Here is a 16677-nt window from a genome sequence, read left to right on the forward strand (position 1 = left end):
ACACCCTAGTACACCCAATGTATGAGGCAAATCAGTTGCAAGCTTTCTTTATAGTCCAAGTACATCTTTTGTCAAATATTTATCACATTTCCTAAACCAGTTACTCATATTTAGAGACAAGTTGCGTCTTTGCTCTACTACGGAAAATGCTAAAGAAACGGATAGATTGACTTTTTAAAATGATCTTAAAATTTTCAAAAATGTGTTCCTCGGCTGTGGGCAGCACAAGCTAGGTACCAGCATTTGTTACTGGTGATTTTTGTTTCTGCAGATGCAAAATCATGTCATTGGCAAGTATTGTTCACAGTCAGTGCTCTGTTCAGTTTTGTTTTCAGTTGTGGGCGATGGCTAAAAGAATAAGCAACAGTGCTGTAATATAGCCAAAGAGCCCAACAACATGGCGCAAATAGCACCCATAATGGAGAAAGATTGCTGCCTCACAGCGCCGAGGTCCTGGGTTCGATCCCAGCCCCGGGTCACTGTCCGTGTGGAATTTTCTCATTCTCCCCATGTCTGCATTGGTCTCACCCCCACAATCCAAAAACGTGCAGGGTAGGTGGATTGGCCACGCTAAAATTGCCCCTTAATTGGCAAAAAAATATATATTTAAAAATGGAGAAAGATGTCCCTCGGAACTTAACAGCCACTTACGGGGAAAAAAATGAGTTAAAAGAGAGGTGTGCAGAGGTGGATTTTAAAGCCAGTCTGAAAGTAAGGGAAGTAGGTAAAGCAGAAGGGTTTATGGAGGGACTGTCAGAGAATGGCATTGCTGAGGAAGGCCAGCCCTGCTGAAATAAATGAATCAAGGAAGTTGTGGGGGGATGAGTAAGATGCATGAGCCTAAAGTCTGCAGAATAGATTTTGGTATGGTTTGGGGGGATAGAGAGGGATGAAGCCATGAAGGGATGTGAACACGAGAATTTTACATTTGAGTTGTAGGTGCCAGAAGGCCAACTAAGGCTTCAAAGGGGACTAGTGATGGATAAATGGGATCTGGGAAGTAGTATTTTTGTTGAGCTGAAGGATTGTCTCTCATGATGAGAAAGAATTGGAAGTGGTAGCTCAACGCACCGGCAGTCTGGACCCCTCACTGAAAAACAGCCACTCCTTCATGTCACTCCTCATCATGCCTGCAAAAAACACCAGTTAATTATTTTGAGTATTGGCAGGGGCAAATTTCTGGGGCAAAAGATTTTGCAAATAGCAACAAGATGAATGATTGGGTATTTTGTTTTAAGCTGTTGGGCGAGTAGGGAGGTTGTCTAGGACATTGGGGGAATTATGTACATTTCTTGATTGAATGCTGCCACGTAATAATGCCGATCCGCATGAACAGACAAGGCCTTTGTTTAACATCTTCCACGAAGGACCTCATCTCCAACAATGTAGCATTCCTTCTGTACAACACTGAAGTATCTACTACATTTGCCTACTGAGAGGGCAACTTGTATGCATGATATATCAAATCCTAGGTGAATGTGCTACCAACTGACCCAAACTGCTATTAATTACTGAGAGTCTTTCCTCCGGGAGCCTTGTGATTTTTTTTTTTCAAAGGAAAACACAAAACCAGTCATTTATCTGCCTGACTGCATACTTTCAATATACTATTAGTATATTTAATACAGGTATTGCCATGTTATTCGTAACATATTATTCAATAAAGCCAAAACTGTGGTCATCATTAATAATCTTCAGGTCAGATTCTTTCTGTTAATGGTTCAGCTTTAGTTTGAGTACAGTAATAGTTTTAGATGTCCAAAATTTGAGGCTTGGGAGATGAGTTTTTAAAAAAAATTGTGAAATCCAGTAAAGTCCCACTGTTTACACCTTCCTTGTTCATGTTTTTACTTATTTTTTTAATTTAGAGTACCCAATTCTTTTTTTCCAATTAAGGGGCAATTTAGCGTGGCCAATCCACCTAGCCTGCACATCTTTGGGTTGTGGGGGTGAAACCCACGCAAACACAGGGAGAATGTGCAAACTCCACACGGACAGTGACCCAGAGCTGGGATCGAACCTGGGACTAACCACTGCGCCACCGTGCTGCCCTGTTTCTGTTTTTACTTATCCATCCTTTGTACTTGGTTCATGTGATGGCTGATGTAGTGTACAATGTCCCCTTATCCCCGTTTGAAATGTCCGTATCTCTGCACCGATTCTTTGACAGTTACCCCCTTTGAGCACAACCAGACTGCAGATCGGTTAATTTCCTCTAAGGTATCAGTTTCATCATTAATTAAGTTTGAAAAGGATATTATTTTACAATAGATGCTTGCAAATGCGCAAAGCCGGTTTATCTCGAGTTGTGAGGCTCTGGAATATAATACAGGCTGGTGTAGTCGGTGCTGACTCCCAAATACTTTCATAACGAACTGGGCTTCTTGCCAAGGACAGGGATCGCAATACAAAATGTAGGCGTCTTTATAAATCTTTGTTGTTGTTGGTTCAGCTCATGGCTGGGGGAGGGGGCTGATATTTTGTCCCTTGCTTGTCCTGGGTTTTTCCTCTTCCTCTTTGACTGTGGATTTTTAATGGGTTGCGAATAAAACCGCCAGTGATAGAAATCAGAAAAAAAATCAAAACCATGAAATATATACAGCAGGTCTAACGACGTCAGTGAAGAGAAGCACAGGCTATTGTAGAGTAATTCAACTGCCCAAAGCCATGCTGATCTTGCATGGCTGGAACCTATATAATTGAATCCCATACCCCATTCTAGAACATATTCCTCCTTTGCGATTTTGCCATTTGTGAGGTTTCGTGGGAATATAATCCCTGCAAATGGTGGAACTTTACTGTATTTTGAAAAGTAAATGTTTCCACTGGGTGGAGAAGTTTGTGACGAGGGTTGAGGTAGCTAGGGCTTTTCTCACTGGAGCAAAGAAGGAAGAGAGATGACTTGATAGAGCTGTACAAGTTGGTGAGAGGCATGGATAGAGTGGATATCCAGAGACTTGCCACAGTAATTGAGGCCTCTGCATCTTTTAACAGGAAAATATACAAGCATTTCAAGCAGAGAAAGATATATGCCAGTAGGGAGAGAATCATTGGGATTAGTTTTGGTTTGTGGAGCAAACACAAGCAGGTTGAGTCATATAGTCTTCTGTTCTATCACAGGTGCATAATCAATCATAAGCAATATGTGGCATTGCCCTGTGAATTTTTAATTGTGGGGGGGGGGGGGGGGGAGAGACGACGGGACGACGACGACGACTCTTTTGTTCCGTTTTTCACATTTAGACTTTGGATCTTCGGCTAGTTAATTGGGTAAGGGATCAACTTGATAGAAAGGATATCTATCGATGGGGTAATGTACTTTTTTAATAAAAGAAGGAAATGCTGGATAAACTCAGCACGTTTGACAGCATGTGTGGAGCGAGAAACAGAATTAACATTGTGAGTCCATGTGACCCTTGTACAGAACTGAAGAGGGATAGAAATGTAATGAGTTGGAATGTAGGAGAGGGGGTGGGGCAGAATGGAAGGTCAGGGATAGTTAAGAGCTAAGAAGAGACTGACAAAGTTGCCGTGAACATAAGACAAAGGGAATGTTAATAATGCCATTAAGGGCTGAAGAAGTACTAACTGTGGCATAACGGCAAGATAGCGGCATATGTTAATGGAAGAACAAAGGTCACCGCTCAATAGGAGCAAAACTGAAAAACAAGAGACATGTGAGGGAGGGGTGGGAGTTGTTGTATTGGGACAAACCAAGGAAACCAAAAGGGGGTCAAGATGGAGGGAAACGTTCACAGACAAAAGTTGTTGAACTCAATGTTGAGCCCAGGGGCTGTAAAGTGTTTAATTGGAAGATGAGGTGTTCTTCCAGTTTTCGTTGGGCATCACTGGAGCATTGCAACAGGCCAAGGACAGACATGTTGGCATGAGAGCCAGATGCTGAGTTGAAAGGACAAGTGACTGGAAGGCTGAGGTCATGCTTGTGGACAGAGCCAAGGTGTTCCACAAAGCCGGTTACCCAGTCGGCATTTAGTCTCCCCAATGTAGAGGAGACCGCATTGGGAACAGCAAATACATTAGAATACACCTTTTCTGTTTTGAGAAGGGATGGAAAGAGCCCACACGCATTTTGAAAAGTTGTGGCTTTGTGGTACGACTGCTATTATTCTGCAGTTTTTAGTTGGGAATTGAGAAAGAAAACTGCCCTCGCATTTTATACTGGGGTGTACTTGATTTAATGTTTCAACGGTGTTGCTTTAATTGAATGTCTCTGGCTGAGATAATCAATGTAATTTATAAATATTTGACATGTTTCTGACTGATTTTTGTTTTAGGTTCGGATTGCTTTGCAGCTTGAAGATGGACCCAGGCTTCAGCATCTTTTTCAACCTGGTTTGACTCTGTGGGATCTCCTTGATCACTTTCCTGAAACCAAGTGAGTCATGTTTCTTTTTTGTCCTTCATTGAATTGGGAGCAGGGCAGTGCTCCCCTACTACTCAACATGTACAGTAAGATTTTAATAGTATTATAGAATTTACAGTGCAGAAGGAGGCCATTCGGCCCATTGAGTCTGCACCGGCCCTTGGAAAGAGCACCCTACCTAAGCCCACACCTCCACCCTATCCCCGTAACCCAGTAACCCCACCCAACCTTTTTGGACAGCACGAAGTCTTACAACACCAGGTTAAAGTCCAACAGGTTTGTTTCGATGTCACTAGCTTTCGGAGCGCCGCTCCTTCCTCAGGTGAATGAAGAGGTATGTTCCAGAAACACATATATAGACAAATTCAAAGATGCCAAACAATGCTTGGAATGCGACCATTAGCAGGTGATTAAATCTTTACAGATCCAGAGATGGGGTAACCCCAGGTTAAAGAGGTGTGAATTGTATCAAGCCAGGACAGTTGGTAGGATTTTGCAGGCCAGATGGTGGGGGATGAATGTAATGCGACATGAATCCCAGGTCCCGGTTGAGGCCGCACTCATGTGTGCGGAACTTGGCTATAAGCTTCTGCTCGGCGATTCTGCGTTGTCGCACATCCGGAGGCCGCCTTGGAGAACGCTTACCCGGAGATCAGAGGCTGAATGCCCTTGACTGCTGAAGTGTTCCCCGACTGGAAGGGAACATTCCTGCCTGGTGATTGTTGCGCGATGTCCGTTCATTCGTTGTCGCAGCGTCTGCATGGTCTCGCCAATGTACCACGCTTCGGGACATCCTTTCCTGCAGCGTATGAGGTAGACAACGTTGGCCGAGTCGCACGGCTTTTTGGACACTAAGGGCAATTTGGCATGGCCACCTAACCTGCACATCTTTGGACTGTGGGAGGAAACTGGAGCACCCGGAGGAAACCCACACAGACACGGGGGAAAAAGTACAAACTCCACACAGATAATGACCCAAGCCGGGAATCGAACCTGGGACCCTGGAGCTGTGAAGCAACTGTGCTAACCACTGTGCTACCCTGCACCCCAATACTTCACACTTTATCATTCCTTACACATTCCAGCATTTCTTTGTTTAATACATTTTTTGGTTTAGATAATTGTGCATGTATTAAATGTAATGATATACTTCAACACCCAATTTAAATTTAAATCTGCTGATAGAGGCAATATTGTTGGCCTCGGTCAAATATTCAGTTCTTCGCTAGATTATCTTTCAATCCTTGCTAGATTACCAGTCTTCACAGATGTTGTGGGGTTTCTTTTAAATATGCTATGTAATTGTCTATCGATAGTAAATGGCGGAAATAACTTAAGGCAAATTATGAGAGTCTACTCCAAGTAGCTGCAGTATGTACCGACCAGACAGTAAAAAAAAAAAAAAGATTTTTGGTTATTAACATATCTATCTCCTGGTCCTGATGCCCTCTTCTGGAAGTTGCTGCTGTGTTTCCTCACTTGTAGCCAGCCGTTTTCTGTTTGCCGTGGAAAATGTGCAAGCTACTGTTTCGGCTTTTTGTTTTATCTCTCGGGCAGCACGGTAGCACAGTGGTTAGCACTGTGGCTGCACAGCGCCAGGGTCCCAGGTTCGATTTGGGCCACTGTCTGTGCGGAGTCTGAATGTTATTCCCTTGCCTGCGTGGGTTTCCTCCGGGTGCTCCGGTTTCCTCCCACAGTCCAAAGACGTGCAGGTTAGGTGGATTGGACATTCTGAATTCTCCTTCAGTTTACCCGAACAGGCGCCGAAATGTGGCGACTCGGAGCTTTTCACAGCAACTTCATTGAAGTGTTAATGTAAGCCTATTTGTGACAATAAAGATTATTATTAAAAACATTATTGACATGCTGAAAATGTAGCTTGTGAAACCAGCCTTTAGCCAATCAAAAGGCAAAAGTTTTTCAAAATTGCCCTTACGGTACAAGTTACTGCACTGCTGAAGAAATTCACTCCATTTTGCATCTGACATGCTTTGATGTAAATGGGGTCCTATATTGCCAAGTTTTCTCCATTTTATTTCTGTCCCTCGCCTGAAAGTATTGATTCCTTGCTGGGATGTAGCCCATGAGAACATTCTTGTACTTCATCCAAATGAGCAGTGTTTGTGGTTAAATATTGAGAATGCGTTGTGGCATGGTGTTCAAATCTAAGGGTATCGCAACTGAAATGAGTACTGTCCTGCCCTGATGTCCATATGTATATATTTCCAGGAGGGGTCTCTGCCTATCAGTTGGGAGTAGGAAGCCTGGCCAGTTTTCTCTCTGGCCAGTCCAGGAAGGCTAAGGGCAGTTGCCATATTCCTACCAGAAGGGCGGAGCTAACTGAACACAGACTGCCAATCAAATCTCAGAATCCTTTGGGCTGTAAAGCATAACTTGTTAGTGTTTAAACCTGCGGCTCCATTAAAGAGCCGGTTTGGGAAATATTATTTGTGATTTAATTTTTCAGAAATATAGGCTGGGTCTTTCCAGTCCTGCCACTGGTGGGATCTTCCCATCCCACCGAAGTCGGTAGGCAGGAAAATTGGTTGACTCACGGTGGGAGCTGCTACACTAGGACTGGAAAGTCCTGGCCATAGTTCTTTATCTTTGAGTAATATCAATGTGCATTCAGTGTTCCAGTGGCTGAGTTGAGAAACTTAAAAGATCTGATCAGCCTAGGCTGGATGTAACTTTTCCTAGACTTTCCATTCTAAGAATTAAAATGCAACTTTATGATTAGGTAGACTGAATTTGATACTTTCTCGAAGTATATTGTTCCTACCTCGCTGTTTTATATAAGAACATTTTTTTAACATAGCACGGGAGGTCACATCTACAGACTATGTTTTTCTAGCTGAAGGTTCGCATGCAGTGATTTTATTATGATGTGTCCGAACCTTAGTATTGCCAGTTTGAGCAGGTCATGCATAAGAATTAGTGTACCGCCTTTTTTTGTTGGCTCTGGATTGCCGTGGAGTCTTAATCTGTGGCTGACTTGCGTGCATCAAGCTGAAAGGCCATATTTCAGGACTAAATGGATCGTGGGACTTTTAGCCGAAACAATAAAATGGGGCTGACTCTGCGACTGTTTCCACAGAGCTGGCGGTGTTGTTGATGAACTGTGTCCATGCCATATTCCTCTGGAAAGTTTTGCCCAGGAACGTTGGCTGGCTGCTGATACTGACTCATTTTGACTGCACGCTTAATCTTCTCATCCTGTTCCTCATATTTACTTATTTTTGGAGAATAGCACCGAGCGATTTCCTTGTGTTAAATTTGCCGCCATTAAGCCCATTCTCCCAGATTAGTTAGGTAGCTCTTGAAACTTTTTAAATGCAGATTTTGAGCTTGTGGACGATACCCAAATGGTGACGCCAATCAGCAAACTGGCATTCATTCAGGATGTTGGAATGTCATTAGCATATGTGAGGGACAATCAGTTGACCAAACTCGCAGGAGCTCCTGCCATTGGGTAAGAAAACCCCTGTTTAGCACTAATTGTGCGCACAGCCAGCAAAATTGATATCCATTGAATCGGCTCGCAGTGAATGTTGAGAGCTGAGGTAATCCTTTGTAGGTCATTGTGCTTAACCTTATTAAAAGTATTTTCTTTGTTCAAGAACACCGCCACTGTCTGTTCATCTTTGTAGCTTTGGACAAAATATTCTGACAATCCGGTTCAATCACAGTCCCAAAACACTTCACAGCAAATTATGTATTTTTGAAAGGTAGTCACTGGTGTAATAAGGCGGAATGGAGAAGCCAGTTTGCATGCTGATATGCCATGAATGGCAGTGAAATATATGACCAGGTATCTGTTTTAATGCTGTTTAAGGGTAAATATTGACCAAGAAATTGGGGAAATTTTCCCTGCCGCTATTCGAATAGTGGCTTCAGATCTTTTCTACCCATCTGAGAGGGAATCTTCCATCCCACCAGCCGGCCCTATGCGAAATCCGCTGGGAAATCCACCGCCTTGAGTGCGCTGCCGGCTAAGCGGAGGATCCAGCCCTAGAAATCGAGGGCACAGCCTCAGACAGAAGGGACGATCCTTTAAAACTGAGGTGAGGAGTTTCTTCAGCCAGAGGGTTGTGAATCTGTGGAACTCTTTGCCGCAGAAGGCTTGGAGGCCAAATCACCGAGTGTCTTTAATCAGCGATAGATAGGTTCTTGATTAAGGGGATCAGGGGTTATGGGGAGAAGGTGGGAGAATGGGGATGGCAAACATATCAGCCACGATTGAATGGCGGAGCAGACTTCAATGGCCTAATTCTACTTGTATATCTTATGGTCCAAACCACAATCAAAGTGCCACAACCAGTTCTAAACTTTGTAAAATAGAAATATATTTGTTGAAATGTCAGGTCAGAATCATTTGGAATGCGAGATGAAAAAGCACTGGGACCTCGAGGAAACTCGTTGGTACAACAGAGAAGCTGAATAGGTGGATAAATGAGTAGCTGATTACTGCAGGTGACATTGGATTGCCGCATAATCAGGGGTATTTTTGACACCAAGTTAGTTAAATGAAACAGTTTTGAAAGTAAAAGAGTTGCAGGCAGTTCTTCAGATTTATATGATACATTTGAAATGGTTGAAAAGGAAGCCTTCAGAAAAATATGCCTTCAAAACATTTTGGTATTTAACCACAGCCTTATCATTAACTTCAAGGTGACTTAGTGTGGTTTGGGGAAAGATGAAAACACTGCAGCGAAAATTCTTGCCACGTCTTTCACCTGGAAGGACAGGTGGAAGACGACTGATTCCCTCAGTGGCTTCAAACGCTCGTATTATTTTTGTGTTAAAGACCTCCGCTTTTGCCATCATCTACTCATCTGCAGAGTACTGCATGGTACAAGCCACACCAGTCTTTTAGCTACCCAGCTCAACACAACAATGTACATCATCTTGGATTCCGTCCAATCAACTCAACTACCCTGGCTCCCAGTCCTGAACAACATCCCACCTTCTCACATAAGGAGGGAGATTGCAACAAGAAAGTTCCCAGAAAAGGTTTACATTAACCAAGCCTGCTGCTACACAAAGACCATACCAATTCACTTGCTGTTCGCCTCCCATCACGCCAGCCTGAATGGCTAAGACCATCCTGCCAAGGAATGACTGCAGAGGCCCTGTGGCAGCAGGAGTGGAACCAACACACCACCATTAAAAAAAAAAAACACTTTCTCATCACAGACCCCACAGCCCGCCTACCCAGCTCCAACCTGCCTCGCCAACTGTATCCGCACTGCCAAGGCCTTTGTGCAGCAAATCGGCAAAAGTGGGGCCCTGAGAGAACCCACTCTGCAGCTCTGGTGCATGCTAATCAATGACTCGCATCATTGAAGACTGTCCCCTGACAAAATTCAGCGGAGGGCTCGGAGAGCTGCATTTAGCCACTGTGGAAGCTATTCCCTGGCTTGGTGATTACGGCACACGGTGTTCAACAGCATTCTGTGATGTACAACTAACTTGCTTAATAATGGCTCAATTATTTTCGCAACTGCGTAATCTAATGAAATTTCCATTAGATAGGCGAATTTAAGTGGATGACGTTTCCTTGGTTTGTCCCAATGCAACCCTCTCGCTATAAATCACAAACCAAGGGAAACCCACCTTGTCTCGATTTCGCTGAGCACTGATCTTTGTTCTCCCAGTAACACATTCTGCCATTTAAAAAATATATAAATTTAGAGTACCCAATTCATTTTTTCCAATTAAGGGGCAATTTAGCGTGGCCAATCCACTGAACCTGCACATCTTTGGGTTGTGGGGGTGGTACCTACGCAAACACGGGGAGAATGTGCAAACTCCACACTGACAGTGACCCAGAGCCGGGATCGAACCTGGGACCTCAGCGCCCTGAGGTGGCAGTGCTAACCACTGCACCACCGTGCTTACATTCTGCCATCTTGCCTTTTATTATCCTACTTCTTTAGCCCATAATGCCACCATTAACACTCCCTTTGTCTTGTGTCCATGATTTTTTTTGTCAATTTCTCCTTAGCTCCGACCTATCCCTGACTTATTCTGCTTCACCACCCCGCCTCCAACTATATAATCCATTACAATTCAACCCCTCTTCAGTTCTGGAGAAGCCATACGGACAAGAAACGTTAACTCTGTTTCTCTCTCCACAGACGCTGCCAGACCTGCTGAGTTTATCCAGCATTTTCGGCTTTTAGTTCAGCTTTGCAGCAGTTGCTGTATTTTGTTTTGATTTGTTATTTTCTGTTCTGGCTTTGATCTATCAATTTGTGTTCGTAGAAACCTTCATGGTGCGTGACATGTAACACAAGAACACACCTAAGTAGGAATATATGGCTAGTTTGTTTTGGGGAAAAGCAGCAAATTGTGTTACTCAGGGTTTTTAAGAGTTGTCTTTTATATCAACTAAATTATATTCGCCTTTTTGCTGAACTGTGCCACTGATACGATTGGTGCTAATAAGTGGAAAATGTTGCCTGGATCCTTGAGGGATTTCTTCCCTTAGCAGAAGGTTGAAAAATATTATTGGAGAGTGCAAAGTACTTGAGGCCGATGCCGAATGCAGCAGAAGTGTTTCATTTCCTGAAGGCTGGCATCTTTCCTCGCCAAAGTGCACCATTTCAAAATTGAAAGTGTTTTGCAAGGCTAATGAATAGTGCAGGGCAAAATGGAATTGTTTAATAGATCATATTTTGGGCCAAAAGAATGACTTGAGTTTGATGCTTGTACCTGAGGTTAATGGCAGTCAATTGTTCTGAGGTTGCCACTTTTAGCTAGCTACAATTAATTGCTCGTGGCATTTGTGACCTGAATTAAATTGCTTTTTTTTTTGTACTTGTAATGGCCAGAGGAACTTGCTTAATGTGTATTCAGGCCATCTGATTTTGATGGATTTGAATTGCTCCACAGGTAGGTCTAAAGGATGGCAACCCTGTGTTTAAAAAAAAAAAAAAACCCTATGTATACCACCCTTGGAGAAAAGTTATGGATTGAATAAAGCTATGGCACCAAGCCTCTTGTTGAAACTATGCTGCAAGTGCAGTGTGCCTACTTTCGAATTGAATAAAGGAAGATGAATGGCAAAAATGTTACAGTTTGCACCTGTTTTTTATTTAATTCACTTTATGACCAACGTTTCAAGAATGCAGTAATATGGCATTGCCAGCTGCCTAATTCTTTTTGGTCTAGGACATCCTCTTAAAATTCCTTTTTATTTTGAATCAAAGTAATGAATTGTGCAAAGTATTAAGGATTCAAGTATCCGTGTACTCCATAAAATATGTTTTTTGTGGCCCTAATGAAAAGGCAGACAATTTTTCTCAAAGCCAGTAGAATTGAGTTGGTAAAATTCCTTCTGCATTTTCTGTCTTTCATGTTTGAATGGGATAATTTCCACCAAACACCAATTCTTTGAGTCGCTGGATGGAAAAGGGTAGACCATAAGAAATAGAAGAGGAGTCGGCCATTCAGCCCTTCGAGCCTGCTCTGCTATTTAATAAGATCATGGCTGATTTAACACACACTAATTCCACTTTCCTGCTGTATCTCGGTAACCTTTAATTCCCCAACTGATTAAAAACCTACCGATCTCAGCCGTGAAAATGTTCAAGGATTCGGCCTCCACAGCTTCCTGGGCAAGGAATTCTAAAGATTCACCACTCTTGAAAGAAGAAATTTTCCTCAAATTCAATTTAAATGAGCATCCCGTTATTCTGTGACTGTGTCTTCTGGTCCTACATTCTTCCATGAGTGGAAAGATTCTACCAACATTTACCCTGTTTAACTCCCTAAGAATCTGTTATTGTTCAGTCATATCGTGTCTCATTCTTTTGGACTCCAAAGAGTACAGACCGAACCTGTTTTTTGTTTTAATATATTTTTATTAGGTTTTTTTTAAAACAAATAACGCCACAAACACATTTTCAAAGCAAAACAGGTACAATATAGAACAAGAATTATTGCAAATATAAGAACAAAAAGAAAATGTTCCCAATAATACAAACAAAACAAAGAAAAAGCAAATAACTTAAAACTCTATCTCTAAAAATAAATTTAGAGTACCCAATTCATTTTTTCCAATTAAGGCGCAATTTAGTGAGGCCAATCCACCTACCCTACATGTCTTTTGGTTATGGGGGCAAAACTCACGCTAACGGGGAGAATGTGCAAACTCCACACGGACAGTAACCCAGAGCCGGGATCGAACCTGGGACCTTGGTGCCGTAAGGCAGCAATGCTAACCACTGCGCCATCGTCTGCTTCTCGCCGATCATTTTTGAGTTTGTCCAATAAATAGTGGTGCAATGTAGAATAATCTGTATTAGTGTCACAAGTAGGCTTACATTAACACTGTAATGAAAATACTGCGAAAAGCCCCAAGTCGCCGCACTCTGGCGCCTGTTCGGGTACACTGAGGGAGAATTCAGAATGTCCAATTCACCTAACAAGCACATCTTTCGGGACTTGTGGGAGGAAACGGGAGCACCTGGAGGAAACCCACGCAGACACGGGGAGAACGCGCAGACTCCGCCCAGACAGTGACCCAAGCCGTGAATCAAACCTGGGACCCTGACACTATGAAGCAACAGTGCTAACCACCGTGCTACCATGCCGAATAAATGTCTTGGGTTTATTAGGTTCATTAACGTTGGCCTCTGTACTCCTGGATTAAGCAAAAGAAAATTGGCCCCTCAATCGTTATTTGGGTAGTCCTGCTGGAAATTAGTATGCATAGAGGACAGACAGGAACAGGATTAGGCTCTGCAGTGATGTGTACTGCAGCCAAGTAGCTATGAACACTCAATGTCAAGTCAAAAATTGAAATAAAAAGTCCAGTGGAGAGCAGTGAGTGCCTGCGGAACTGAATCTCAGCAAGGAATAAAAGCTTTCACAAAGGGAAAACTGGCAAAAGAAAACAAAAGCAAAAGCTTATATTGGCAAGAAGGAAGAGATGAAGTGGAAGATCAAGGAGGCCATTTTTTTGGAGCAAGAATAGTCTCATTCAGATTAGGCATCAAAATGTAGTTATCAGGGTAAATTACATTGGCCCAAAAGCAAAGGCGAGAGAAATGATTCCGGCCAAGGATCTTGTAAATGTTGGGTCGGATGTTGGAGAAACATTACATGCACCTAGTTTGTGGGGGACACGGTTGCACAGTGGTTAGCACTGTTGCTTCACAGCGCCAGGGACCCGGGTTCGAATCCCGGCTTAGGTCACTGCCTGTGTGGAGTCTGCGCGTTCTCACAGTGTCTGCGTGGGTTTCCTCCGGGAGCTCCGGTTTCCTCCCACAAGTCCCGAAAGACGGGCTTGTTAGGTGAATTGGATATTCCGAATTCTCCCTCGGTGTACCCGAACAGGCGCCGGAGTGTGGTGACTAGAGGATTTTCACAGTAACTTCATTGCAGTGTTAATGTAAGCCTACTTGTGACACTAATAAAAAATATTATAAGAATGGCTATAGTCCCTGAAACTATAGGTGAAGCTGGAGGCAGTAAAGGCGCAAGAACCGCACAAGGAAATGCTGCAAATGTTTTGAAATAAGGCGTCACAATATTCATGGAAGTAGATCAGAAAGAGATGAGCAAGTGAGTTAATAGCAACAGTTTGATTCTAAATAAATTTGGTGGTAATATTGTCATTTGCCTGTTGAATTCTAAGATGTAAAGGACATGACGGGATGAGTCTCATGGTATGAACCTCCCTGGTGCCAAGATGAAGGACATTACTGAGAAGGTGCAGAATGATTTGAAGGCAGAAGGGAAACAGCCAGAAGTCCCTTGTGGGAACTGATGACAATAAGGAAAAGAGTTGAGTTGACTTCCGGAGGCGGCTATAAAGGAGTAAGTCGCACATTTGGTGGCTCCTGCTCTGGTCGGACTTTTGGACCTTTCCCCCCGACTTTTTTCCGGTTTTAAACTGTAAATTCGAAGGCTGAGGCAATTGGGCACCGTTTCCACGTATCGGTGTATGGAGAAAAGAACCAGAAGTGCACGAAAAGGCAGAAATAGAAAAACAGGCAAAGGCTGTGTTGAAGCTGCAGCAGGAGACAGCATGGCCGAGGACCGGACCCCTGGTGTGTCGGCCCAGCGATCAACGGAGCAGCTGATGCAGGTCATCCAGGACGGCTTTGCCAAGCATAAATGGGACTGCCTGGGCCTGATTAAAGAGTCGATTGATCGGCTGGAGCACAGATTGGACGCCCAGGATCGGGCGATCCAGTAGGTTGAGAAGGCGCTGGCTGAGCAGGAGGAGCATCAAACTGCGGTGGAGCTGGAGGTGGGGCTGCTGAGGGACCAGCAAAAGAAGCTGCTGGAGAAGGTGGAGGACCTAGAGAATAGGTGCCGTCGGCAGAACTTAAGAATTGTCAGGCTCCCGGAGGGGTCCGAAGGAGCGGACACTGGGGCATACATAGCGGGCATGTTCGAGAAGCTGCTGGGGGAGGGGACATTCTCCCGACCCTTGGAGGTGGACAGGGCGTACAGAGCGCTTGCAAGGAAGCCGCGAATGGGGGACCCTCCGAGGGCAATGGTGGTGAGGTTCCACAGGTTCCTGGACAAGGAATGTATTCTTCAGTGGTCCAAGCGAACGTGGAGATGCAAGTGGGACAACAGTATCTTGCGGGTTTACCAGGACCTGAGTGTGGAGGTGGCCAGGAAAAGGGCAGGTTTCAACCAGATTAAGTCAACCTTCTTCCAGAAACAGGTGAGTTTGGACTGCTGTATCTGGCTCGTCTCTGGGTCACAGGGGCTGGTTTCGCACACTGGGCTAAATCGCTGGCTTTTAAAGCAGACCAAGGCAGGCCAGCAGCACGGTTCATTTCTCGTACCAGCCTCCCTGAACAGACGCCGGAATGTGGCGACTAGGAGCTTTTCACAGTAACTTCATTGAAGCCTACTTGTGACGATAAGCAATTTTCATTTCATTTCATTCATATGAGGACCAGCAACATTATTTTGAGTTGCCTGAAGACACGCTGGACTTCGCGAAAAGAAAAGGACTGGTGGTGGATTGAGAACTTTTGAACTTTGATGCAACTTATTGGCTTATATTGGTTATTTATTTTTTCTCTTCTGTTTTTGAGTTCTGTGTAAGAAGGGGGGGGGGGGGGGAACAAAGTTTTTCGTTTTGGGGTTTTTCTTTCTGGTGAATGTTAGCAATGCCTTTTGCTTTGATGTGCACTTTTGTGGGATGGAGACGTGCTTGTTTGGATTTTGGTGTTTTTCTTTCAGTTGGGTGATTGTGTGGGGATCGTTAGATGAGGGAATTTGTTTGTATGAGCGGCGGGGAGGGGAGTGAGGGAACAATAGGTGGGAGGCTATTTGGGGCCGGGGGCCACCAAGCTAGTTGGGTGAGCTAGCTCACGGAAGCGCAGTGGGGGGTGTGCATATGTTTAGTTTATTGTATGGGTTAGGTTTCAGAGTGGTGTTGCTGGGGGGGAGAGGGGGGGTAGTTGTTCTGCTGACGAGGGCGGGACTTCGGTTGAGGGACAGAGAGGAGGCTGGGGCGGGCCGGAGGAGGTGTTGCGCATGGGCTGGAGGCGGGCCCAAGAAAGGGGATGGCTGATTGGCGGAGGGGGGGTCACTTTGCCCCCCAACCAGGCTGATCACCTGGAATGTTCGAGGGTTAAATGGGACGGTTAAGAGGGCACGCGTGTTCGCGTACCTGAGGGGACTGAAGGCGGACGTGGTAATGCTGCAGGAGACGCACCTTAGAGTAGTGGACCAGGTTAGATTGAGGAAAGGCTGCGTTAGTCAAGTCTCCCACTCGGGGCTGGACACAAAGACTAAAGGGGTTACGATCTTGATTAATAAGCGGGTGATATTTGAGGTGGGTAGAATAGTTTCGGATGTGGGAGGTCGATATGTTATGCTTAGCGGTAAGCTGGAGGGGATGAAGGTAGTGCTGGTTAATGTGTGTGTGCCAAATTGGGATGACGTGGAATTCATAAAGAGGATGCTGGGGAAGATACCGGACCTGGAATCGCACAAGCTGGTCATGGGAGGGGACTTTAATACAGTTATTGAACCCGGCCTGTATCGGTCATGCTCGAAAACGGGCAGGGTGCCAGCAATGGCAAAGGAACTGAAAGGGTTCATGGAGCAGATGGGGGCGGGGATCCATGGAGATTTAGGTAGCCACGGGTGAAGGAGTTCTCCTTCTACTCCCAAGTGCATAAGGTATACTCTCAGATCGATTTCTTTATCTTGGGGAGGGCCTTGCTGGCAGGGGTGGTGGACACGGGGTACTCTGTGATCACAATCTCAGACCATGCTCCACACTGGGTTGACCTGCAGGTTAGTAAAGA

The 16677-nt window shown here is 44.5% G+C and overlaps 1 protein-coding gene across 4 annotated transcripts in view; it reads left to right on the forward strand.

The window, feature by feature from the left end:
* aspscr1 (ASPSCR1 tether for SLC2A4, UBX domain containing) overlaps positions 1 to 16677 on the forward strand; it is a 253177-nt gene that overhangs the window by 44123 nt on the left and 192377 nt on the right. For all 4 annotated transcript variants that reach the window (XM_072483642.1, XM_072483643.1, XM_072483644.1 and 1 more), the window contains one exon: positions 4296 to 4396. In XM_072483642.1, coding sequence (XP_072339743.1) covers positions 4296 to 4396 — 101 coding nt within the window. The remainder of the gene's footprint in view (positions 1 to 4295; positions 4397 to 16677) is intronic.

Source organism: Scyliorhinus torazame, chromosome 18, assembly GCF_047496885.1.
Source record: "Scyliorhinus torazame isolate Kashiwa2021f chromosome 18, sScyTor2.1, whole genome shotgun sequence".
In the NCBI taxonomy this organism is placed as follows: domain Eukaryota; kingdom Metazoa; phylum Chordata; class Chondrichthyes; order Carcharhiniformes; family Scyliorhinidae; genus Scyliorhinus; species Scyliorhinus torazame.